The 25,913-nt window shown below is 51.1% G+C and overlaps 1 protein-coding gene and 1 long non-coding RNA gene across 2 annotated transcripts in view; both read right to left on the bottom strand.

Moving 5' to 3' along the window:
- Positions 1-1,943, bottom strand: part of LOC121440663 (synaptopodin-like) — a 31,429-nt gene extending 29,486 nt beyond the window's left edge. The window contains exon 1 of the mRNA XM_041641457.1: positions 1,815-1,943. Within this exon, the coding sequence (XP_041497391.1) occupies positions 1,815-1,866 (52 nt within the window). The 5' untranslated portion in view covers positions 1,867-1,943. The remainder of the gene's footprint in view (positions 1-1,814) is intronic.
- Positions 1,944-2,441: 498 nt separating this feature from the next.
- The window catches only part of LOC121440590, a 31,619-nt gene continuing 8,147 nt past the window's right edge, over positions 2,442-25,913 (bottom strand). Inside the window, exons 2-3 of the long non-coding RNA XR_005973368.1 lie at positions 18,178-18,287; positions 2,442-2,452 (exon numbers count right to left, since the gene is read on the bottom strand). This is a non-coding gene — a long non-coding RNA (uncharacterized LOC121440590). The remainder of the gene's footprint in view (positions 2,453-18,177; positions 18,288-25,913) is intronic.

The raw sequence follows: 25,913 nt of genomic DNA, 5'->3' as shown, positions 1-25,913 counted from the left end.
TTCCTGAAAAGGATGCACCAAGTCTCAGGGCTGACAATGGCTGTGCATCTTGGATCTCTGAGTCTCCATTGTCTCACCTGCCCTTCTTTGGAAAGCTACAGTAAGACAGAGAGTGAGATCCCACCAAATGACCCATAGCCTGCGAGATGCCAACAAGGTCATTAAAAGTGATCTTCTCTCCTCTCCATCCCACCCGTACCATTCCAGGGCATCTGCAGAAAGCACGATTTCAGAACAGAATCATAGCTGATAGCCCAAGGCCCTTAGCCATACAACCATGGCTGAGCATGCTCGTCACATCCTGGGCAAGTCACTTACACAGCTGAGCCGCCATCTTTCATCCACGTAATGGGCTCTGCTGCGAGACTGCAGGAAGCCATACACAGAAGCTGTTAGCACAGCAGCCTCTGCACAGCGCTCGCCCAACGGCAGTTATGCTGTTCAGCCAGTAATGATCGCTTCCATTTCACTTTACACACCTACCCAGAGCATTGTAAATTTTCCAAAACATAGCTACAGCTAAAATCATGGCACCCTTTCAACAGCTCCTGTTTTTATTCTATTTTCACAGATGGAAAAAAAATAATGAGCTCACCAAAGGGACTTGCTAGGGCTTGACTACTGAGCACCGGGCTGATGGTACCTGTCACCATCACCCCTGCCTCCTGATCCAGCTGTGGCCCAGGAAAGGGGAGGGAACAAGTGACAATGGTCCTCAGGTTCATTCATACTCAGGGTGACTCTGAGGTCCTCCTCCCTGTTTAGAGGCTCTGCTGGCCCCTCACTGCTCCTGCCCAGCTCACTGTATAACCCATGCCTGGGCAGAGACTGTGACCAAATGAGATGATCAGAGCCTGGAGAGAATTATTGCCGAGAGCAGAGTGGGTGAGAAGGCTGGTGAAGTGCCAGCTCTGACGTCAGCAACGCCTGCAGAGAAATGAAGTGCTCCTTCACTCTCTTGACGCACAAGCCCTCCCAGGACTGTCCCACACACACTCTGCACCCTAGGGACCTGCTGGCAGCAGCTCTCCTGCCTGGGCAGATGGTGGCTCAGCTCACGGCCAACCCCACCCGCAGTGTGAACCCACTACGGCGTTTCCATTGGCACTGGCCAGCAGTGGAGGCGATTCGAAGCAGATTCCCTTGCCTATCCTGTCTCCTCTGCACACTCCAGCTCTCACTGCCTCCCTCCCCGCCCGGGAGAAGATGATCCTCCTCCCTCCACAAGCTGTCACTGACGCTTGTTACAATCCAGGTGACAAGGCTTCTGCCTTTGTCATTCATCTCTGACAGATGGAGAACTGAGGTCTGAGAAAGGACCCTTTGCCTAGCTCAGCCAGCAATATGCTGAGGGACCCGGAGGCACACTCTCCTACTCTTGAGGCTCAGTTTCCCCACTGAGGTCATCTTACATGGAAGGCTTCAGTCTCTACCCTGCCAGCACCTGGGAGGCAATGGCCTCTCTGTCAGGGTGTTTGTCTAGAGCTGCCACTGAGCTCGGAGGTTTAATGAAGGGTCTTTCCCCAAGGGCCAGTTGCTTGGGACTTCACAGCCACTTGCTACGATGGTTAAAGGGCAGGTGAGAGGGGCGAGTGAGATTTTTGTCAACCAAGTGAAAGACAGACTTTCTATTGATGCCTTCTCCTTGACAAAGAGCTGGAACTGCCCAGGTGCCCCCTCCCACAGCTGGAGATCCGGACAGCTGGAAGACTTGTGATCATTGTCAAACAGCCTAGGAAAACATGCTTTAAAAGTCCCTGATTAAGAGCCTGTGGGGTTCTCTATGACCCTAGGGAGAAGGGATATAAGCTTACCTGGTTTCTGGGCCACCCTGGACCCAGGGCTGGTGCTGTCACCGACTGTCATCACTTTCCGGGCCTGTACCACGTCCCAGTCATGGCTGGTCCTGTCACCATGCTGGAACCCACCTCGTGCCTCCCTGGAACAGCTGGATGGCTGGATTACGTTTGAGGCTCTGGATAGCTGTGGCGTGCCATGGCTGGCTCTGTGTCTGCTAGCCACATCTTCTTCCAGGTCCGCAAGCCTCACCTCTCCCTGCTGGCCATCTTCACTGCTGCTCTCCTCAGCTTCCAGAGCCAGGCACCTGTAGCTCCCATCCGGGATCTGGAAGGTGCAAGGGGCAGGCCTCCCCTCACTGGGTCCAAGGGTTGGGGGTGGGAAGTGAGGGCCCAGCATTATGGCCCTCTCTTTGGTAGTACAAAGCAGCAGCTCCCTGGAGCAGGGTAGGTGGCCGTGTGAGTACTGCTCCTCACTCCTCTCGAGGCCTCCTTGGGTTCTCTGCAGAGTCACTTTCTGCTGCTGCTGCACAGGGCTGGAGTGAGGTCCAGATGAGGGACGAGACAAGTCCTGTCTGGGCTGGGGGAAGATGGAGTCCTCCAACACTTCCTACCCTCCTGAGCTCTGCTATGTAGGGCCCTTCAGAGCGATCTATCTGTATAGGAAGAGACGATACCACACATCAGAGAGCTACTGAGTGTTCTGAATGGAATCCCTGAGACCTGTCTACTCCTGGTACCTGGAGAGCTGGGTGGGATCTGGGGTACAATTCCCACTCCTCCACAGGAAAGTGTTCCCGGATGTCCGACCTTGTAGTGTGCCATTCACGCCCTATCCTTAGGCTACCTGACATTTATTTACTTAATGTTTCTCTTCAATCCACTTTAAATAACATAATTTCTATTACTTTAGAATTATCTTGAGCAATAATTGCAGGAAAACCACAAGCATACAGTGCCAACTCATTTTCTTCCCTGTGCACATTAAATAAATATCTCATTATTTTAAAGCACTTGTGAGCACCATGTAAAAAGAATTCTTTCACATCCCACCAAAGGTACACACACCACAAGAATGACAGGGACAGTGGGGTGGGGGACACAAGTAGGGTACACAGCTGATTATAAGAGTCAACACACACAAAAGAAAATTTGCCAGGCGGTGGTAGCACATGCCTTTAATCCCAGCACTTGGGAGGCAGAGGCAAGCAGATCTCTGTGAGTTTGAGGCTAGTCTGGTCTACAAGAGTTAGTTCTGGGACAGGCTCTAAAGCTAAAGAGAAAGAGAAAACCTGTCTCAAAACAAACAAAAACAAACAAACAAACAAAAAAGAACCAACACAATGGCTTGCTTATGTGTGCCCAGACTTTGAGCGAGGATCCAACTCTACCACATATGTGTTGGTCTCGGAGTCTCCCACTCCCCACTTGTAAGATGGACATTGTAATCTAGCTTGAACACCCCAGAATTTGAAGACCCCAAACCCAAAACTTTCTGAGCACCATCATGTAGCCACCAGTCCCAATCCCATCCTGGACTTGGGGACTAAGTCACAGAAAACATAAGGTACAGTTAACAGAAAAAAGCCTCTTGTAAAATGGCCTTCAGGCTGGGTATATGATATGTATGAAACAGAAAGTAAACTTAATTTTAGACTTGGCTTCTCATCCCCAAAGCTATCTCATTATGCATATGCAAATTTTCCAAAAACCTAAAAGAGTCTAAAATTTGAAACACTTCTGGTCCCAAGCACTTTGGATGAGGGATCAACTCTAATTTAATCGTGCCAAGGGTTCTATGAAAAAATGAATGCAGAGCACTGAGCCCACTTTCTGAGCCATCACTTAACTTATGTGGGTTGCTCTTTCAACCCACAAACATTTATCAGGCAGGCCCCTGTTCTACTTCAGGTATCGTTAAGAGACACATAGTGTAGATGGAGGTATGGTGTTCTAGCTCATGAAGTTTTGATATTTGTGAGAGCAGTGATTCTCAATCCTCCTAAGGCTGGGGCCCTTTAATATAGTTCTTCATGTTGTGGTGACCCCCAATCATAAAATTGCCTCATTGCTGCTTCATAACTGTAATTTTGCTACTGTTATGAATCATAATATAAATAAATATTTGTGCTTTCTGATGATCTTAGACAACCCCTGTGAAATGGTCCTTCGACCCCAGAGGTACAGGTTGAGAACCGCTATGTTAGGTAGCACTGTGAATAATAATGAAAAATAGTGATAATAGTAGAATTTTTTATAAGTGTTACAAATGATAATTAGCAGAGGGCGGAAGCTTTCTCTAAGGGCGGAGGAGGAGGGGATGAATGGTGGATACTCGGGCGGAAGAGCTTGGCAGATGGACAGTGGGCGTAGAAAAGGGGGAAGAATATGGGGTGCCACGCAGGTCCCTGGCTCTGAGGACACGTGACTGTGCTCGTGGGGGATGAAAACAAACTGGAAGGTGCAGGTGTTTGGTGGAACAGGGAGGTGTTTGATGCTTAGATTCCCAGGGAAGATGTGCAGTGGGCAGGTCCAGGTGGGGTCCCAGAAAGCAGGAGAGAGTCCCATGGTGGGGATAACAGTTTGGAAATCATTTGAGGAGATACAGAGTCTGATATGAAGAAGCCATTTTCAGTTGAGCGGACAGCCCTTGAGGCAGGGCACATTGCCAGTTACACTTGCGGGCACCCTTGTAGTGAGTGGATGTTGTAGAAAGACGCCGTCTACCACGGCTTAGCCGTGTGAACTCTCTATTAGGAGATAGCTAGAGGACTCGTGCGTGCATATACTCATGTACTGACTATGCCTGGCTGGTGAGGATTTATGGAAGGCTACTGGCTTGATGACAATGGGGCCGAGCCCTACCACCCATGGCCCTGAGGCCTCCAGTCCGGGCGGAGGCCAGTCATCTCGTCTGTAGTAGTCTGGGTTGAGCTGCTGGCCTCTGACTGGAGCTGTGCCAGGAGAGACTGGTAGGCAGTCTGGGGAATAAGTGTATTACCAGACCCTCTGGTAGGTCGGAGCCAAGCAGGGGAAGGCAAACATGAGTCCTGATCATAGAGAGAACCAAGCACCTGTCAGCGGGGCCTGGGAAGAAGGGAGCCCCCAGGACTGGGCATCCACTCCCTCCTGGGTGTTCACTTAGGCAAGCACCAGATAGATGCTTCATAGCTCATCCTAGAGGGAGGGAAAGAGAGAATCCACTAAATGAAGTGACCCAGTTAGGAATCACACCTTGCTTTGACACCTTGATCCTGGGGCTGGACCTCAAACCTGGTGAAGGTGGCCTCAGATCTTCACTCCTCCCCAAGACCTTGCTTGCTTACCAACAGATGCCAGACTCCTGCCACTGAAGTCAAAGGCCTTTGACTCTCAGGAAGAGGACCTTAGATTCTGTGTGAGCCTGACCAGACGCCTCCCACCTTCTGGAGGCAGTTTTCCCCAAGGGCACAGTGCAAATCAGGCAGCCAGCGCTAGAAGGACCACGGGACTCTGGCATCACAGATCCATGAGTTTCAGTACTCAGAGCCACCCACCCCTACCCTGTCACAGAACCAGATGGCAGGAGGCAGCGGGAGTGGGTGAAGGGCGGGGGCAGAGCTCTCTGACTCCCTGTGGGGGCCTCGCCTGCTCCATCTTCCCTGCTTCTGTTTTGCTGTAGTTGACAGTGGCCACGGTTTCCAGGAAAGAAGAGAGAGGCGGAAAAGTTAACTTTCCGCCACCCACACAAATATTTTTGGCCAGCTTTGTCTTCAGGCTGCCAAGCCAGGAGGGAGGGGTTGGCAGGAGCACTGCAATTCAGAGCTCCCTCCCAAGGAGGCAGGGTTTCCAACCCAGGCAGGGGACTCAGCAGGGGTCCAAGCAGGCCTGGCGGCTCTGAAGTACCCACGGATGCGCCAGAGTCACAGGAACTACTCATAATCACAATAGAGGGCATTGCCTCTTACGTGTCTGCCAGGTGCTGGTCTGAGATCTTTACCCATAATTCTTCAGGAAGGTGGCAGGGGTGGGGGGAGTATGGTCTGGGGATGAAGACCCTGAAGCTTGATACATATGTAGAGTTTTGGGCAAGAAGGGTAAAAGAGTGGGGACCAGCATTGCCAGGGTCAGTTCTCTGAGCTACCATTTTCAGCAGCTACGAACTATGGCTCCAGGGACTACACAGTCCCTGGAGATGCTGAGCCCATGTGACAGCCCATCCGTGTGGGCAGGAGAAGGCCAGTCCTGCTTAGCAGAGATGGAAAGGGTCCCTCCCGAGCTTGATTGCATCTTTATGCACGCACTGCCCCTATCTTGCTACCAGCTCTGAGCTCTGGCAGAGACCTACAGAGTACACCCCTTTCCCCCCAGAGGGAGCTTGGAGCCCAGGTTAGGAGCAGGTACTAATTGAACCCAGGCACCTGGATACTCCAGACTCAGCACCACAGTCCAGTTGGGCATCAGATGCCCTGTAGTCCCAGCACCTGCTGCCAGCTTCTGAAAGTAGAGTTCAGCATCTGTGACCCAGGGTGTGTGTGTGTGTGTGTGTGTGTGTGTGTGTGTGTGTGTGTGGTCCTTTGTGCTGTTCTCTGCATAGTGGAGGAAGGAAGGGTGCTGGCTGGGGGTCAGGTCTCGATTCAAATCCTGTCTCTCTGTCTCTGTCTCTCTCTGTGTGTCTGTGTCTGTCTGTCTCTCTCTCTCTCTCTTTCTATCTGTCTCTCACACACACACACACGCAAGCAGGCACGCACTCACACGCTGCAATGCCCAGCCTGAACTAGCACCCCGTGCCTCCCAGGGTGGTTGTAGGGATCTGCAGGCGGAGTGTAAGCTCACTGCTTTCAGCCACAAACTTCTTGCTTTCCAGGCCCTGTGCATGCTTGCAGCCCAGACATTCAGGGCCAGTGACTGCCATTCACAGGCTACCATGTGGTTATGAAGGAGCTGAGGGAGCGAGGGCTGCAGGAGGTAACAACAGTGTCCATCCAGACATGGGGCCCTTGTCGTTCTCCCAGAGTCATCACAGGATCCAAGCTTCTCTTTCCGCCTTTTTCTAATTATATCCCCACTTCTCTCTTCTCCCTTTCTTTTGACAGAGTCTCTAGCCCACACAGGCCTCAAGCTGGTTATGCAGACAAGGATAACCTTGATCTCATGATTCTCCCGTCTCTACCTCCTAGCTGTGTGCCACCAAGCCCAGGTTATATGGTGCTAAGGGTTTCGCCAAAGGCCTTGTACATGGTAAGCAAGCACTCTACCAACTGAGCCACATCTTTGGCCCCTTTTTTCTTTTTTACAAATCTTTTTAATTTTTTCTTATTTTATCTGTATGAGTGTTTTACTGATGTATATATGTGCACCACGTGCATGCCTGGTGCGCACAGAAGACAGAAGAAGGTGTCAGGTCCTCACAACAGGAGTTATGGATGGCTGTGACCCATCATGTGGGTGCTGAGAACTGAACCCGGATCCTCTGCAAAGGTAACAAACGATCTCAACCACTGAGCCATCTCTCCAGCCAGACCCAACCCCTTATTTTCCTTTTTGGCAGAGTCTCACTATGTAGCCCTGGTTAGACTCCAACTCATAGCCTCCTACCTCTCCCTTATCCCTACCCAAGTGCTGAGATTCTAGGCATACCTGGACCACAGGGTCTGATCCTGTAGGCAGAGGACAAAATTAGGCTGAGAAGGAATTAGTAGCCTAGGAAAATAAGACCCTAATCCTCCAAAAGGTCCTTCTCGCTACCTGACCCCATCCTCCCCTACAGTCTATTCCCACCTCTATACTGAGTAGAATATGATCCATTTTTCTTGGCTTCCTAAGGGAGATGATCCATCAAGGCCCCATGAAGGCAAGGCAAAACCACTGGAGAGAGAGATCTGGAAACCCATGTGGGTTTGGATAGGCCAAGGCTGAGCATATTGGGAAGGGTATAGGCAGGGGAGGCTGGAAGAGAGAGGGCCAGATTACAATAGGCTTTAGTTGCCAGGACCTTTCTGTAGATACAACCCTGTAGGACCACTCCTGGCCAGTTCTGTGGAACAGGGTCAAGGGCGGGAAGGTTGGAGCGGAAGGCCAGAAACTGGACCAGGGCTGGCACACAGGGGTCCCTGGAACGGAAATGTTTTGGAGCAGTTTCCCAGCTCGTGGCCCAGTGCCAGGTACATAAAACCAATACGGGTGATAGAGATGACAACTGTGTAGTGTCTATGTCAGGTTCTCTTCCAAACACCTCCCTCATCTGACCCTCTTCAGGAGAAGGGGGTGCTATTATTAACCCCATTCCATAGATAAGGAAGTTGAGCCTCCATGATGTGCCAAGTTCACACAGCCAGCAAGTGACTCAATCAGGTTCTGATCCCCAGAGTCTCACTCGAGACATCACAGCTCATCCACAAGGCTGCACTTCCCTAGCAGTGTAAATAGCTCCTGAATGAACTCATGGGTGAGGGAAAAGGACAACAGGATGGGAGATTTCCTCCAGTGCCTGCTACATCACCTAGCACACTCGCTGTCCCTTAACATACGAATGTGGGGTAACCAAGAATTAACTATAGGTGTAGCTGATGCTAAAAACAGGGTATCCCTGGGAAAGGGGGTACTCAGAATCTGCCCACCCCACTTCTCTCTGGCAGTACCCTCAGATTCAGATTGGATAAAAGGGCATTGTCTGGCCTGTTTAGAGCTATGGTCTTCCTACCACTAAGCAGAGGGCCCATGCTATCCCCAAACACCTGAGCTAAGAAAATGCCCTGTCTACCTCTCTCTCTCTCTCCTGGGGCAAGGATGGGTACCAAGGAAGGGACATAAAGCAAGAATCCCATGCATTGGCAACCTCCAGACTGGGGCACTTGACATTGCTCTGCATTCTTGGAGAAATTACTTTCCTTTCCCTGGGCCTCAATTTCTCCTGCTGAAAAAAAGGTATTAGGTAGTGTGGTTGGTGGAGCAGAAGCAGTGGGGTGACACCGCATGGACCCCTTCCTTGAACTTTTCCTGTCCCATTGTCTTTGTGGCATTGGAAGATGACTGCCCATTTCCAAGCCCTCCTCCTAGGCCCTGAAGAAAAGTCAAGGCTTCTGGCCTCCTCCATCTCTGCCCATCAGCAGTGTCAAGAGACCCAACCTGCTAGGGCCTTTCCCTCTTCCTTGATATTCCTTTCCTTCCAACCCTACCTGTCCCTCTGGGAGAAGGAGCCTGGGCTGAGCGGGCATGGCTCAAGGCTAGGAGAGCCCAGAAGCATCAGGAAATCCCAGGCATGAGAGGGCAGTGAGAACCGAGGGTCCTCAGGGAGGTGAGTGCTAGCCAAGCCTCAAGATTGCAAATGACCCCGGATGTGTCTCGTTGCCCCCCTGAATCCCCCCCCACCCCCACGCCCTCTTGGCAGAGCAGAGGCTCATTCATTTCTCTGTTCTTTCACTCAACACGCATTCACGAACGCCTGCTATTTTAAGCTCTGGTGGCACACGGTGAACAAGAGGGAGAGAAACCCTACCCACGTGGAGCTCACATGTTGTTGGTTGGGGTGGAGAGATAATAAATAAATAAATAAACGAGCCAATCAGATGGTGCAAAACGGGATGGACACATAGTTAAGCAGGAAAGAGAGCCAGGGCGTGCTGTGTAGAAGTCGAGATAGAGCAACCAGAGAGAAACCTCCACAGATGCTATTCTGGGTTTTGGGTGGCATGTGTATTTCAAGTTCACAATGGTGTTAGATTTTCATATGCAATTATTTTAAAAAAGCATAAAAATCAACACTAAAAGGCAGAAGCCCTGGGAGGTGCTATTGTTCGAATGACTCAGCTACTCACAGTTTTAGAACCTATTCATCCCCCCCAATGACTATGACTACCGTGATTTTTGCAACCTGTACCTAAACCTTTGGTTTCATATATTATTTCATTTGAGAACACAGTGTCTCAAGGTTATGAAATTGATAGGATGCCTCCTCCTCCTCTTCCTGGAAAAACAGATGCCGCGCAATGAGCCTGGCAATAATGGCAGCAATTCTGGATAGTCCTTGGATGGATTAAATCAGGTAACCCGTGAACGAGCTCTCTAAGGTGCAGCTCTGGCCACTGTAATTATTGGTTTGTGAGAGGATGCCTGAGTGTGTAATAAGAACCAGAGCCAGCACTGAGTACTCATCCCGGTACCTGCTAATCTTTCTTCCCAGTTAAATGAAGAAAGCCCAAGTCCATGGTCCAAGAGAAGGGGGATGACCACGCTGAGACTTGATAGGTCCCTGGGACATGAAGAAGTCCCCAGGGTCCTCTGAGGACTCCCAGAGGGGAGGAATGTACCATACAGCACAATAGGTCTTTATTCTGGTCCTGGCTTAACCACAGCCCTCCATTCTGGTCCTCGGTGACCCCTACGCTTGAGCCTCAAAGCCTGTTTCCAGCTCTGGATTGCCTGTGGCACCAGGCACTCAAGGCCCTGGATGTCAAGTCTGTTCTAAATGGACTTGCAAATCCAGGCTGCACCAAATCAGTTAAGCCCCCTGCACGTCACACCTATTTCTGCCATGCTGGGTTGACAAGTTCATGGGCCAAGGAACCAGTTCTGACGAAACTGGAGAGACTGAAGTCAGGGCTATAAATATAGGGTTAGTGCTGGCCAGATCAGACCAGCCTGGGAAGCCACAAGTCCCCTCCTGGCTACAAGAAAAGATGAGGACTGAGAAGGGAAGGAACTTCCTCAAGTTTGTTTGGTCATGGAGGGCCCAGAGTAGGCCAGAGCTCCAGGCACTTGGCCCTAAAGCTGTTCTATCTGACCATGCTCGCTCTGCTTTGGGGACTTGATGTGAGAAGTCCTTCTCTGTGTGTTACTTTTATTGGTTAATGAATAAAGCTGCTTGGGCCTATTACAGGGCAGAATAGAGCTAGGTGGGAAAACTAAACTGAATGCTGGGAGAAAGAAGATGGATTCAAGGAGACGCCATGTAGCTGGCAAAGGAGAAAGATGTGAACCACCAGCCAGAACCTTACTGGTAGGCCACGATCCTCATGGTAAAATTCAAAATAATAGAAATGGGTTAATTTAAGAGCTAGCTAGTCAGGCAGTGGTGGCACCCACCTTTAATCCCAGCACTCGGGAGCAGAGGCAGATGGATCTCTGTGAGTTCGAGGCCAGTATGGTCTACAAGAGCTAGTTCCAGGACAGGCTTCAAAGCCACAGAGAAACCCTGTTTCGAAAAGAAAAAAAAAAAAAAAGCTAGCTAGCAATATGCCTAAGTGATTGGCCAAGTAGTGTTTTAATTAATACATTCTCTGGGTTTCTGGGTGATTATTTCGGGTCTGGGAGGCCAGAATGAACGAGCAGCCTCTGTCTACAGGGACTCAATAAGACGAGTCCAGCCTGAACAAAAATGATGTGTTATGATTTCAGGTTGTAAAAGAATCTGAAAATCCAGAGCGTTTCTATCCATTTCCCTCCCACTCGCGGGCTCCCCTCTTCACCCAGAGTTTTTGTCAGCATGGGGGTATCCAGGCATATATACTTGATAGCCAAATGCACACCTCTCTTTTGTTTTATCTGAGTGTGTCTGTGAGCATGCGCATGTGGAGTATGGGGAGGGTGCCCTAGTAGAGGCCAGAGGAGGACATCAGGTGTCCTCCTGACCACTCTCCATTTTCTTCCCTTGAGACAGGGTCTCTCATTAAACCTGGCACTTGGCTGATGGCCAACAAACCCCAGTGATCCTCTTGTCCCCGTGCCCACAGCACTGGGGTCACTAGCACAGCCACACACCTTCATGTTTATGTAGCAAGCACTCTTACCCACCAACCCATCTCCCCAGCCAGATACGTGCATATCTCTTGCCCCCTCTGCACCCCTCCAGAGAAGAATCGATAGCTTGAAATGAACTGCGGCAGGAGCAGTGATACATACCATGGAAATGAGAAGATGCCACAAACCAAGGTCTTTCCCCATACAGAGCCCCCTGTTCAGCACTGGCCTCCCCAGAACTGGTTAAAGTCACAGCCAGCGAATCCCGCTACACCACAGTTCCTCAGTCGTGGTGAGTCTCTGCTTTCCCTGAAACCGCACCTGCGCCATGACCGCCGCGAGAGCTGCCTGGGCATATGCCTTGAGCACAGGCCTCCAAGAGGAAATACCTGCTTCCCAAGCTAGCCCATACATTAGAACCACCTGAGAACGCTTCACACATTCCAGACCCCCGGCTGAAGCCCTGATGGATGACATACGCACCAATGAGTAGAAATGGAGCATCTGAAAGTTTTTATCTTTCCCAGTCATTCCTATGTGCGGAGAGTTCGGGAAGACTACCCTTCGCGGGCGCTCATTTCGCTGTTCCCAGACAATAGCGGACAGGGAGCAGTGCGGACCCCTATCCCTGTTGCACTTAATAATTCATGGGGTTTCATGAAAAGTGTGTGTGAAGGATAATGGGTTTTATTTGTTGGCCTACAACCCTCGCAGCTGAAAGGACACAGGACCTGGGAGGCAGAATTTCCTTTGCCTTCTCGTTTGCAGCCCAGCCACTTACAACATCGTGAGCAGATGGGCCCCAGGCTCATCAACCCTCGGGAAGCCTCGCCTCATGTGGTACCCAGCTGGCCAGTCAGGGAGATGGAGGGTTCTCAGCCAACCCCTCCTCCTCTCCAAGCTGCCACTGCCTAACCTAAGGGCCAAAGGTTCACAAAGGAGGCTCCCCCTGGGAGACATCACGCATCAGGCTCAGGAGACTGGAAATAAAGACATCAGGGTGCAGTTTATGCCACAGGCCTGAAGCCCCATCCCGGCCTTTTCCTGGACAAATAACAGCTAATGGTAAAACTGATCATTCTGAAGTCTAACGTTTATGGGTTTCTTCCTGTGACCCACAGTAAGTCCTTGTGAGGTTGTGCTAACCAAGTTGGCTACCACTAGCCACATATGCTTCTGAGTAGCTGTAATGTGGCCCTCCAAGTGACACAACCCTGGGCAAATAATACAGACCATTCCCAAGATGATACCAAAAGAAAAAACAAAGAAAGGAAAGAAGAAATGGAAAAAGAATTGAGACTTGTCTCAGAAAAAATAACTCCACCTGGTTTGTAAGTAAGATATTAGAATTAATTGCACTGGCCTCTTTCGTCCACCAGTGAAGTTTGGTGTTGGTTTTCTCCCTCCCCTTTCGGTATGACCGCAGGTAGACATTTTAAAATTAGCCATGTGCTTCTCTGATCAACCCTAGCCGAGTCTGGAAAGGCATGGCCTCCCCCACCACAATTCCGAACTTGAGACTAGAGTCTGCGTGTCACCATTTTGCCAGCTCAGAAACTGGACAAATTATGGATCTGTCCCTCAACTTCCTCATCTGCCAGCTACGATAATATTAGCCAATTTCCTGATAGTGTGTACTTGGAATCTCAGCGCTTAAAAGGCAGGGGCAGGAGGACTGAGCGTTGGAGGCCTGCTTGGACAACCTAGTGGATTCCACACAAGCTTGTGCTACGGAGACCCTGTCTATAAGAGAAACACGACAGCCTGAGATAAGAATAGCACACACTTAGCCAGGTGGGGTGTACACCTTTAATCCCAGAACTTAGGAGGCAGAGGCAGGTGGATCTCTGGGAGTTCAAGGTCAGCCTGGGCTACCGAGTGAGTTCCAGGATAGTCTGAGCTGCAGAGAAAAACTCTGTCTGGGGTGGGAGTGAGGGAATAGTATGTGCTTCTCAAAGCCATGGTGGGGGTTGGAGCAAGTCCTGTACAGAGAAATTTCCCAGCGAAGAGTAGCCAAGCTGGGAAAGTTGAGCTCTGGACTAAGTGGCTTTTTGGATATCATATGCCTCAGTAAATAAGCCGACTCCCCCCAGTGGTAGGGAGCCAAGGGGTCTGGGAAGCTCCTTAGCAGGCCTCTCCAGACGGGGTATAAAGAACGGCAGATGAGGGAGTCCTTGGGAAAAGGTCTGACAGCGTGCATGCATCCTTTCCCTTCCCCAGTTTTCAGTCAGCCCAGCTGGACGTACACGGGCCCTGGACACTGCGGGAGCACACAGTGAAGACAGCAGGAGTCAAGAGAGTGAGGCAGGAGCTTGAGCGTCATACAGGGTGGGAGATGACACGGGACAGGAAAAGCTGCTGAGCCTCTCAGCCTCAATTTGACAACCTGTAAAATGGGGCCAAATACAGGGCCTTGTGGGCACTGTGGTGGGGCTGAAATGAGGTGACACAGGAGGGGCAGATACAGGGAGGGCCTGGGCAGGAAGGGTTTTGGTTAGTAGTCCTCTCCCTGAGCCATGTCAGCTTTTCTCACTGAAATTGTTCTCTCTCTCTCTCTCTCTCTCTCTCTCTCTCTCTCTTTCTCTCTCTCACAAGGGCTCATTGCATAGCCAATTGCCATGGCTAGCCTTCAAATCACTATGTAGCCCAGGCTAACCTAACATTAATCTAGCTGCCTCAGACTCTTAAATGCTATGATTACAAGCATGAGCCACCACCTAGTCCCCCCTCCCGCCCCTTCCCTCATTTTGTTTTGGAAGTCTTTATACAGCCCTGGCTGGTCAAGAACTGACTTTGTAGACCAGGCTGCCTTATAATGATCTTCCTGCCTCTGTGTCCAGTGTACTGGGACTGCAGGAACATGTCACTATGGTGATTTGAGTGAACCTATGGCCCCCATAGGTTCATAGGGTGTGGCACTATTAGGAGGTGTGGCCTTGTTGGAGGAAGTGTGTCACTGGGGGTGGACTTTGAGGTTTCAGATGCTCAAGCCAGGCCCAGTGTGACTTTCTTCACTCTCTCTTCCTGCTGCCTTCAGATCTGGGTACAGAACTCTCAGCAACCTCTCAAGCACCATGTCTGTCTGCACACTGCCATGCTGCCCGCCATGAGAATAATGGACTAAATCTCTGAAACTGTAAGCCAGCCCCCAATTAAATGTTTTCCTTTATAAGAGTTGCTGTGGCCATGGAGTCTCTTATCAGTAATAGAAACCCTAACTAAGACAGCCACCATCCCCAGCTCTGACAAGCAGCTCCTGAACACACACCGTGTATCAAGCTTGCTCTAAGGACTAGGAGTCAAGCAAGGACTCTCCTGGGTTTGAGAGCAAGGTCAGGAGGGCAAAGAGGGAAACAATAAAAAAAAAAAGTGCCAAGTAATTTCAGGAAACAGAAAATGCTCTGTTGGGGGCAAGTCAGGAGGAGACTTCCATTCCTTCCTTTTATAGTGGCCATCAAATCCCTTGACCTACAAAAACGGATGCCAGCCGGGCGGTGGTGGCGCACGCCTTTAATCCCAGCACTCAGGAGGCAGAGGCAGGCGGATCTCTGGGAGTTCGAGGCCAGCCTGGTGTACAAGAGCTAGTTCCAGGACAGGAACCAAAAAGCTACGGAGAAACCCTGTCTCGAAAAATCAAAAACAAAACAAAACAAAAAAAATGGATGCCATCTATAGGGCCTAAGTAAGTAAGTGCACACGAACATATCTGAAGCCAGAAGTGCCTTGAGTTGTGGTGAAGGGCATGCAGGCTCCTCCAGAAAGCCTTCTCTGATAGGAATGTTTTTAGTCCCTCACTGGCCTGGCAGGCTGGGGACATAGGAGCCTAGGGCTGGAGACACGTTTGAGCTAGAACTATAACCCACCACCTCCTCTGAGTCCACTGATTTCAGAAGAGCTGAGGTGCATTCAGGCTGGTATTATTGTAGGCTACCCATTGGCTTCAAACAACTTGTCCTCGTTTGCCTCAGTTTACCCCTCCACCAAATGAGAAGGTTGCTCCAGGTGCTCGCCAATAGTTCCCTCAACTCTGGTAAGTACGTGTCTCTCCAATTAAGAAACCATGTCCTGGAAGGAGTGAAGAGGGTTGAAGATGAGGCTGCACCAACATGCAGTACTCAGAGCAGGTAGGACATGTCCATTTCTCCCCTGAGGGCCCCACATCTTTAGCGCCTAGAACAAAAACAGCAGTGTCACGGGGACACTAATTTGAGTGGTCAAATGTTGACCCCGAGGGGGCTAACCTCTGTGATTTCTGGAGTCCTTATATATTTTTAAATTGTACTGACTTCTTTTTATGTGTATGGGTGTTTAGCCCGCATGTATTTCTGTGAACCACAATTCATGCATGGTACCCATAGAGATCAGAAGAGGACATCCGACCACCGGGACTGAAATTACAGATGATTGTGAGCCATATGAGTGCTGGGAATTGAACCCGGGTCATCTGGAAGAGCAGCCAGTGAGTGCTCTTAACCTCTGAGCCATCTTTCCAGCCCATCTCTATGATTTCCAAATCCATTTCACTAGTCACCCAGCAACAGCTGGTACCTCCAAGGTGTCAGGATGTGTTTCCTCCAAAACTAGAGGGTTTTTTGTTGTTGTTGTTGTTGTTGTTTGTTTGTTTTGTTTTGTTTTAAGAGACAGGGTTTATCTGTAGCTTTGGAGCCTGTCCTGGACCTAGCTCTTGTAGACCAGGCTGGCCTCAAACTCACAGAGATCCACCTGCCTCTGCCTCCCGAGTGCTGGGATTAAAGGCATGTGCCACCACCGCCCAGCTGCCAGAACATTCTTGCGCTTCAGAACCCCTTTCCTACAGACTGAGGCCTCTCTTCTGGTACCTCAAACCATTGCCGCTGCCACCACTGATCTCTGTTCTCTGGGCATGCTCACCTCTCCTATGCAGCTAACCTTCATTGAGACCTACAAGAACACACGGCCTCTTTCTCATCCTGCCCACCCTCCCTGCTGGGAGCCCGTCCCATCATTTCTTAGAAGTGGAAAACCAGACCCAGACCCATGCAAAATCTACACCTCACCATTCTAGACATCCTACCTACATCAACAAAGAGAAACATTAGATCAGTGTGGTGATGTTTCCTTTCAACAGCCGCTTGACCACTGTCCACAAAGACCTCACTGTACATCTGTCTGTACCCCGTGTTCTACGTCCCATACCTGCGCAGTTGTCATTCTAAGCCCAATAGACAGATTATAAATGTTTTAGTTTTACACACACACACACACACACACACACACCACACATGTATGAACTCTTGGGAGCAGGGTAGAGCCAAGACTTAAGCCTGTTAAAAGATGATAATGACTTCCTCTGCCATCATACATGCTAGCTGACGCAGAATAATAGAAGGGAAATACAACTAGCAGCCCAAAGCTTGGAACGTGCTTGCTGAGGTAGTAGCTGGGTGGGTGGGGGAGAGAGGAATGGGGTGAGCCAAGGAAAAGGGGGTGATGGAAGATGCTCAAGGATCAGGCAGGTGCAGGTCCACCCTGTCACTGCTTCTGCTCTTCATCAAAGCCTGAGCTAGACACACACAGAGACCCAGCCTGCTTCTTCCAGTCTGACATGAGCATGGCTCTCCTTGCCTAGGCCTGAAAAGGGGCCAACTCCTATCGCTGCTGCCCTGGACCTGACCGTGGTGGAGGTGCAGAGATGAGCCCCCATGTCCGGGTCATGGTAGGACCTTAGTGACTCAGACACACCAGCTAAAGTTCTGCACTCTGGTGGTCTGCTTCGGAAAAGCTACTAAACCAACTACAACCTCCAGCAATCTGCTCGCCTCTCTGGGACTGGATTTCTCCATATGCAAATCAGGGCTAAGGACAGTGCCTGTCTCACAGGGTACTGTGAGGACTGAGTGAGGTCATACAAGGGTTTAGAGCCTGGCTCCATACATGGCAAGAGTTAATAACATTGCAGAGTGAGGCTGAAGAGAGGCAGCAGGTTGAGCCCAGCACCTCCCTCCGGCTTGGAACTTCACTGCTGTGTGTGTGTGTGTGTGTGTGTGTGTGTGTGTCCATATGCCTCTGTGTGTCTGTATGCTGATATGTGGCTGTAGGCTTGTTTCTGTGTGTGAGGTGCATGCCCACTGATGTTTAAACCTCAGTATGTTCATTTGCTCGTGCACATGGTAGGGGCAGCCTGCAGACCCCGGGAGTGATCCAGGAGGCTGCTCAGCCAGACTAAACAACCCCATCTTAGCACTCCAGGCTTCCTCCTGAATATGTATTCCTCTGTGTTCTGGTTCTCTTAACCCTTTTCTGTTTTTAAGGGGAGCTCAAGGGCCGTTTGGTCTAGGTTCCCCCCCCCCCACCCCCCGTTCTTTCTTTTTTCCTGTCCTTTCCCTCTCAAGGTCTCCGTTCCCCCAAGTGTGTCCTACTTAATATTCTTCAGGTATGAAGCCACCCCACTGTCTTTGCCCCACCGCTGGCCGCACCCATCCTATGATCCTGGAGTGAGCCCTTCCAAGACCTAGTCTGGCATTGTTCATGGCAAAGTCTAAGATGAGCCCTGAGGCAAGGCACCTGAAGCTGCTGGCTAGTGAGCCAACTGACTATGTGGACCGTGACCTGAAGCAGCAGGAAAGGACTGTGGGAGGGGCTTCATCTGAGATACAAGCCAGGCCTCCATCATCTGAGTACTTACTGTGTGCCAGGAACTTGAGCTGATGGAGTCCAGTAGACACCATGAAGGGGGCACTGCTCCTGCATCTGCTTCATATGAGGGAATAAGACCCAGCAGAGTTCAATGGCCTGCTATAAGTCACAGAGACACAGGTCAGGATTAGAGCCCAGTCTGGGGTCTGCTGGTCCTAGACCTCAGGGCCCCTTGTCTTGTCTTCTCTGTCACAGGATGGTGACACCCCTCCCTTCGGTCAGCAGAGTTATGGAACTATTATGGCCTTCATGTCTACTGAGTGTGTACGTATCAGTCTGTCCTGGTTACTGTGTCAGTTTCTGGTGACCCATCTTACAGATCAGGAAAGTAGAGCCCGGATGCTCACAAGGATCTAGCGACCCCAGCGGGAGCTACAGAGCCTGGCTTGATCCTTTGTTTCTTAGCCCAGTTGTAGCCCTCAGTTTCCCCTTGCCTGTAGTGGACATTGTCACTAACAGCTCGGGTGCAACACGACAGATAAACTGCTTTGACTACTTCCACTCTGCTTCTAACAATCCCAGAAAAAGGATTCAAGGAAACCGGAGGAGGTGGCGAGCCCAGGCATGGCTGTGACGAGGGAGCTCAGTGGAGCGCTAATCCTACGCCTCTGTCACTGATCGCCGTAACAGAAGCAGGTCTGTTCTCTAAATGAGGACATTTCTTTGGGGAAAAGCTGGTCTTGCAGCTCACATCCTGCCCGCTGAGCAGAGCCTCGGTCAAGCTGAACCCCATGACTCTCAGGCGTGGCCCAGGGCAGGTCTGCATGGCCTTGGCTGTGGAGTGCCTGTGAGGACTCAGCAGGCCTCACAAGGCCACCGCAGGCCTGTCAGATGTGCTGAGTTCTACAGGCAGAAACTATGCCCCTGCACCTAGCCAGTTGCTTCCTCAGAGTTTGACAAAGCTACCACCAGCACCAAAGAAACCTGGACAATCAGAAGACGGATGGCTCCAGTCGGCCAACCTGCCTGAGGGAGCCATCCACATTCTGCAGGGGAAGCATCCTTCTAGAGGAACAAGAACATTCCAGGAGTGCTCAGTCCAACCAAAGACAAGGATTCCTTGGGTTAGAGAGGAGAAAGCGGATATAAGGGGCAAGTTCGTGGTCACGCAACATATTAGTGGTAAATGTATGAGGAACCCAGCCTTCAGCTCCTTCCTCCACCTGCTGCGTTCGCAAGAAAAGGTCATGAATTCCTCCCTAACCAAGGACGCTCTCTGCCACTGTGTGCCAAAGACCGGTGCCCTCTGCTTGGTATGGGCTGAGACAAGAAAGAATGGTCAGAGAAGATGCTGTACCACAACAGCAGAATAAGTCTTTCCCAAGAGCTGATGATAAGAAAGCGCCCAGTGAAGCTCTGTGTATGAGCTACAACAAGCTACAACCAAGCTACAACAGCAACCACAGTGAACTCATGCAAGAGGGGCATGTCCTCACGGGTGCCATCTTAGACCAACTCAGCCTGAAGAAGTAACTAAGATGCTGCTAAGCCCCCCCCCAACCCCTGCAAGTCCCCCCAGCACTCCCTACCTGGGGTAAGTCCTGGCCCAGCATCTAAATCACAGCCAAGTAGCTGGGAGCTAGTAGTGAATGGCAGGAAAGGCGTGAGCCACAGTGGCCTTAGGACAGCCTCCACCCGGCCCTCTCAGCAATTCAAAGGAGGCTGTGACCAGAGGAAGCACTTGAAATGCCACTCAGGGGACATTCTTTTTCCCAAGACCCTGCCTTTGACCTTGGACACCAAATCCACATTAAGAATAAACTGATCTTTCCCCTCTACCCATGCTGGCCCTTGCTTTCTCAAACAGCACCCATCACACACACAAAAACACACACACACACACACGCATGCATGCACACAAGGTAGCAACTGGGCTTTCTCCTCTAAACTCACGGAAATTAGTACTGCTAATTTGCAGAACCAAAGGATGGTCTCCACAGCAGATCACATCTGGCTCTCAACAGCTAGAATTAGATTCTTTTTGTATGTGTAAGACAGGGTCTCATGTATCCCATACTGGCCTCAAATGATATATATTGGAGGATGACCTCCACGTCCCAGCCACTGGGATTACAGGCACACACCACCAATCCTGGTTTCTACGGTAATGAGACTCAAACCCAGGGTTTTATACACGTGGGCAAGCACTCTATTAACTGAGTTACATACCCAGCCCAAGAAACAACACTCCTGAGAGCAATTTCAGTGCTATGAGCGTAAAAGGAGGCACTGCCCAAAAGGACAGGACTCAAAGGATTTTCTACCGAGTCCTAGTTTCCATTCATTGTAGAAGAGTAAATCTCCTCACAGTTTTGAGATGCTGCTTGTTTATTCTTCACAGTATAAGTAAGACAAACACACACTTCTTGATAAGATGAAAACCGGCAGTGCACAGGGCACTGTGACATGAGCTGCCAGTGGTAGGCATGCTGGGCTTTGGAAGCACCGCCCTGACCCAACCATGTCAATGTAGGCAAGAAGACGAAGCCAGGTGATGGGCGGGGCCCTGTGCAGCAAGGCCTGGCAGGGCCACCACCTGAATAGAAAGCTAGTTCCCTGCAAGGCTCATTCTTCAGGAAGAAATGGCCTTGGACTCGGGTTACCTGGCCCTCAGAAATGATCCCACTGGCCAAAGAATGGAGAAGGAAGGACCTGTCTTTCCTGGAGCCTAAGTCCTCACCCCTGCCAACCAATGCTGCCTGCCTGAGTGTACGCAGCCCTTCCCCCAATCCTCCCAGTGGCCAGGGACAAGCTGCCCCCTGACTCAAGCTTAGTGTCCTTACCTTCCAGGGCTATGGTGACAATGTCAAGTTCCCAAAGGTGAGGGAACACTATGAAGAACAGGAAACAGATGGGAAAGGGGGCTGCTATTTCCCTCCCTGTCTTCTGCTATTTCATCTGGCAAATGAGAAGAAGTTCCACAAGTAAGAGAAGATGAAATGTAGCTGCAGGAAATGCATAAAAGACAGCAGTGGGCAGGATGGAGCCTGGTAAAGTCCAGAGCCCACTGGGCCAGGAGGGAGGCTGTGTGAGCCCTGTGAGTCGACACACCTCAGCTTGGAGATGGGCACACACCCATTCATGCATGCACATCACACACACACACACACACACACACACACACAACCTTACATCTCTAGCACTCTGATAGCCCCAATACACGTACATATACACCCATGCGCACACAACGCGCACACGCACTTACACACATGCACACGCACACGCACACACACATGCACGTACACACACACGCACACACGCCTTCCTGCCTAGCCCTTCACCTACCCTGGAGCACACTGCAGACCAGCCTACATCTTTTCTCTCCTAGTCCCAAGCCTCAGGCCAGGCAGCGTCCTTGTCCCGCTGCATGGGAGGCACATGTGGTTTCAGTTAGCTGCAGAGCGGGCATTTCCGTCCCAGACAGTGGGACCCTGCCAGGGCCCCAGCTCCATAAGAGCCCACGAGAAGGGCCATCTCAGCTCCCACTCCCCACTGGACATCCCAGGGCCCTTTCTCCTCAGGAAAACTCGACGGGCCCTTGCCCACTATCACCCCCTCACCTGGAGCTGGACTTTGCACACACTGGAGAGGAAGCCGGCTGTGCCCAACCTCTGTCCACGGCAGCTCGCTGCCCACCGCCTGCCCGCCTGCCTCCTCTCTCTGCTGTCTCTAGCAGGCTGAAAGGGATGGGAGGAGGGCAGGGTGTCAGGGGGCGGGCGGGAGGGAGGGGAGGGGGCGTGTGGAAATGAAACTTTAATAACAGAGCCCCTTTTGTTTCCGAGCATATGGGATATTTCATACATACTGAAGACATTAGCCGTCTATATTTTTAAGGGCTCAGGCGAAAGGATGAATAAATACAGCCCATGTTCTACTCAACAAACACACATGCAGAGTGCTGACTTCTGGGGCATTTCAAACCCCAAAGAAACAGCCCTAGTGACACCAGACACTTCAGAATAAACATGTTTCCAAGCCTTAGGGCTTGCCTGGCCCCCTCTTGGAGCCACCTGAAGCCTTGGGGCACCTTTTCCCCTGCACCATCTACCCTGTGCCTCCATACCTCCTATTCTATAGGGGGAGGCGAGTCTCTGGAATCCAGCCCCATCCTACCCCCTTTCCCAGGACCCCCAGCCCCCAACCAGATCTCAAGTGTCAGAGTTCCAAAAGAACTTGGAAATCTCTGCCTTCCTCACTGTACAAACCGGGACCAAGGCCCAGAAATGGGCAGGGACTTGCCTGGGGTCACACAGCAAAGACATCAGGATCCTGGGCCAAGGGGCAGTGTTGCTTCCTTCAACAAGCGAGATGCCCTATTTCCTCACCTCAGGGATAAAGGTGGGGAGACCCCAGGACCCGGAGGCAGGGCCAGCAGTGTGTGTACTGGGAGTGTGCCCGCCTCTTTTTCCCACTGGAACGCCGCTCTGAGCACTGCCCCCCAATTCTGGGCACCCATCCAAGGGCACCGTCAGCAACGCTAGGAACAGGGCCCGCCCCAGGAAATCCCCTTCAGGCCAGCAGATCCCAACAGGCCTGGAGGCTTCAGGTGCGAGAAAGTTTCCCTCCGTGGAAGCTCAACTCTTACTCCTCACGGACCTTCTTTCTGTCCTCCAGAAAGAGAAACGGGCCCAGAGAGGGGCAGGCCTTGAAGGAGGCAAAGCAAGATGGTGGCCAGGAAACAGAAGCTTGACTTCTGGAGCCTGTGTTTGCTGCACGACCGTGATTGAATAGGCCTTCAGCCCCCTTCCGGCAAACCCTTGCACGGTGCCACAGGGAGCCCCCAGTGTCAGTTGCCTCTCTCCCTGTTGAAGCCCATTCTCTTCTTACCAGCCATCTACTCAGTTAGCAGAGGGCACCACACTAAGAGCCCATAATGAACACACACAACTATGAGGTTGCCTCAATCCTTCAGTGGGCTCTAACCACAGCCACGCCTCTGCAGCAGTCATACACACTCAGTACGAGAGGGGTCTCAGCCTCCATTTGCTCAAAGACCCTCCAAGACAAGTTTTGCAGTAGACTCCACTATCCATCTCTGTTGGTATTCAGGCTCAGGGATTGGGCTCCTTCCCTGGGTCACATAGGTGGTCAGTGCAAGCCCGGGTCTCTAGACTCCAGATGTGACTTCTGTGACCCTGTCACTCGCTCATCATTTATCCCCAACTCTAGTCCTGGGACTGCAGAACCATCACCACACTAACGAGAACCTCTTTATTTAATAAAGTCTGTTACAGGCCTGCCTGCCTAACCTGTTGTTAGGGAGCACTCTAAGGTGTCTGTGGAAAAATGGCACTGGCCTCAGAGCAGAAGATAGGACCTCTTAGCCTCATCCTGCCATCCGTGCCCTGCAAGGGTCCCTCTGAGGACATGTTCCTTTTCTCATGGACAAAGTAGATGGAGCCACCTCACTGAGTGACAAAGATGATAGGATAGAGGGTGAGAAGGACTCTCACCTACATGGTGGTTTCCCTCTCTGGAATTTCATGCTGAGCCTGGATCCTGGCATTAAGTTCTGTCTGGATTCCAACAGGCCCTAACTGGTCTCTCTGCACCTGGGAGGTCCTACTGTAACCTTCAGCTATCACAGAGGCAGTCTACTGAAGGAGCGGGTCCACCTCTACACCCCAGCAGTGAGCAGACAGCAGCTCCCATCACCAGGATGGACGGATGCATGAGGGTAGGCGCATGTGAGACTCCACGCGGTTTTCTCCTTCTTTCCCATGCTGACTGCACCTTTGGTCTCCAGGATGCTAACCATCCCACTATCCCTTCCACTTCCGTTGACAGCGTTCTGGTGAGAGGCGTACACAACCTCTGGACACAGGCACAGAACTCTGTTGGAGGTCAGGGCCGTTTTGAAGGAGGTTTCTTGTGTGTCCTGTGCTGTATTCTGCATTAGGATCTTTTCTAGGTGAGGTGCGGTTGTCTTGATTATAGTCATTTCACACCATAATAATAATCCTGCCAAGAGCAGAGCACCGACTGCTGCCACTGTGGGAAGCGTTTTGTAAGACTGTCCCTTTCCTGGCAATTGTTTGAAGCAAGCCTCATGGTCCCAGCTTGTCCCTTTCAGGGCAAGCATACAAGCACGGCCACCAGCTTCCGCTCTCTTCACTGTTACACCACCGGCTTGAGGGTCAGCTTCCTCTGGCTCCTCTGACGTGCAAACCCCTGGGGAGGGAGGTGTGGCCTCAGACTTGTCTTTCCCTAGGCAGCAGACGTGAGCACAGGACTCTGATCTGAACTGGCATCATGGGCACATGCCTAGCTCTCCACTCGACTTGTGTTGAGTAGCTCCTCAGAGGCAACGCATAGTTCAGTCTGTGTGGCCTGTATGGAGCATATGCTTGGGGCCTCGCTCACCCAGAGGGCTGTGACCTTCACAGGCATGATGCCGCTACTGATGAGCATGTGTGAGCTTACCTGCTGCTTCTTTCTGTCTTTTCAAAAACTTTAAAAAAAAAGATGTATTTTATGTTTATGAGTACTCTATTTGCATGTACAACTTTATGTCAGAAGAGGGCATCTGATCTCACCATTAGATGGTTGTTGAGCCACTATGTGGTTGCTGGAAATAGAACTCAGGACCTCTGGAAGAGTAGCCAGTGCTCCTTAACGACTAAGCCATCTCTCCAGATCCACCTGCTGTTTCTTATCCAAGCCTGTTCATCTTTCCTTAGGCTACCTGGTGATCCCTCACTAGGAGGTTGCAGGCATGATGACAAACTCAATAGAGCACCTGATTTGCATGGCACACTGTGCCCAGAACTCCTAAGTGCAGATCTTGTTGGATGTGTTGGTAGAAATGGAGAAAGGGGGTGGGAGGGGCAGGATGGCCAGGAAAGTAGCCTTGAGCCATAGGCTCCTAACAAGGGTCCCCATCGGAGAGTCTGAGCAACAGAAGCTCCAGAGACCAATGACCCCACTAAACTTGGCAAAAAAAAAAAAGACATCAGAAGATGGCAGGACTTATCTTGATTTCTCAAAGAAGACATAGTCTAACATCCTTAAATCCTAACTGTCAAAGCTTTGCAAACACCATCTTAACCATCAAGGTCCCCTAGCAGGGGTCAGAGTGTGAATAGAGACAAGGAGAATCCCCTTTGCACTGGTGTGTGGGCACGATCCACGAGCCAACTTCCATTTCCCTCCAGCTTCTACACGCTTACCCGGCTTGGGGATGGGGTAGACCTTACCAGGTCTTTGTTCTTCGCCCAGTGGACATGGCTCTGCACATCTCGTCTCCCCAGAGACCTCCAAAAAGCACTAGAGCTGTGAGAGCAGTCAGGCACCCTCACCCCCGCAGAACAGCCTGCTCCGGGGCCCCTCTGACACATGAGCTGTCCTGATCGCATCACAGCAATGGAGTTGCATTGGGGGTAAATTCCATCCAGATGTTTGGAGGGTGGGGTGACTTCCTGAGCAGAATGGGGTGGTGTGTGCTGATATGTGGGGACTACACAGCCAGCTCGCCAGTACCCAGGAAGCACAAGGGAGCACACTGCTTTCTGCAAAAGCCAAAGGAGGAATTTCAAGGCCAGGTTCTCTGTGTCTAACCTTGGTGGGCAGAGGAAACTGGGGCCCAGAGAGGCGAGGAACTGATCCAGGTGACTGGTGGATTTGGTGGGTCATGACCCCAGATCTCTCTGGCAGGAGCTCTTATGTCTGGGGAATTTTAGATGGAAGCTGGCTGAGGAGCCTCCACCTCCCTGCAAAGTCCCTGAG

Source organism: Microtus oregoni, unplaced genomic scaffold, assembly GCF_018167655.1.
Source record: "Microtus oregoni isolate MIOR12 unplaced genomic scaffold, Mior012 000069F_ref0000032, whole genome shotgun sequence".
NCBI lineage: Eukaryota > Metazoa > Chordata > Mammalia > Rodentia > Cricetidae > Microtus > Microtus oregoni.
Note: the sequence above shows the minus strand (reverse complement) of the source record. Positions and strands in the feature narration are given on the sequence as shown.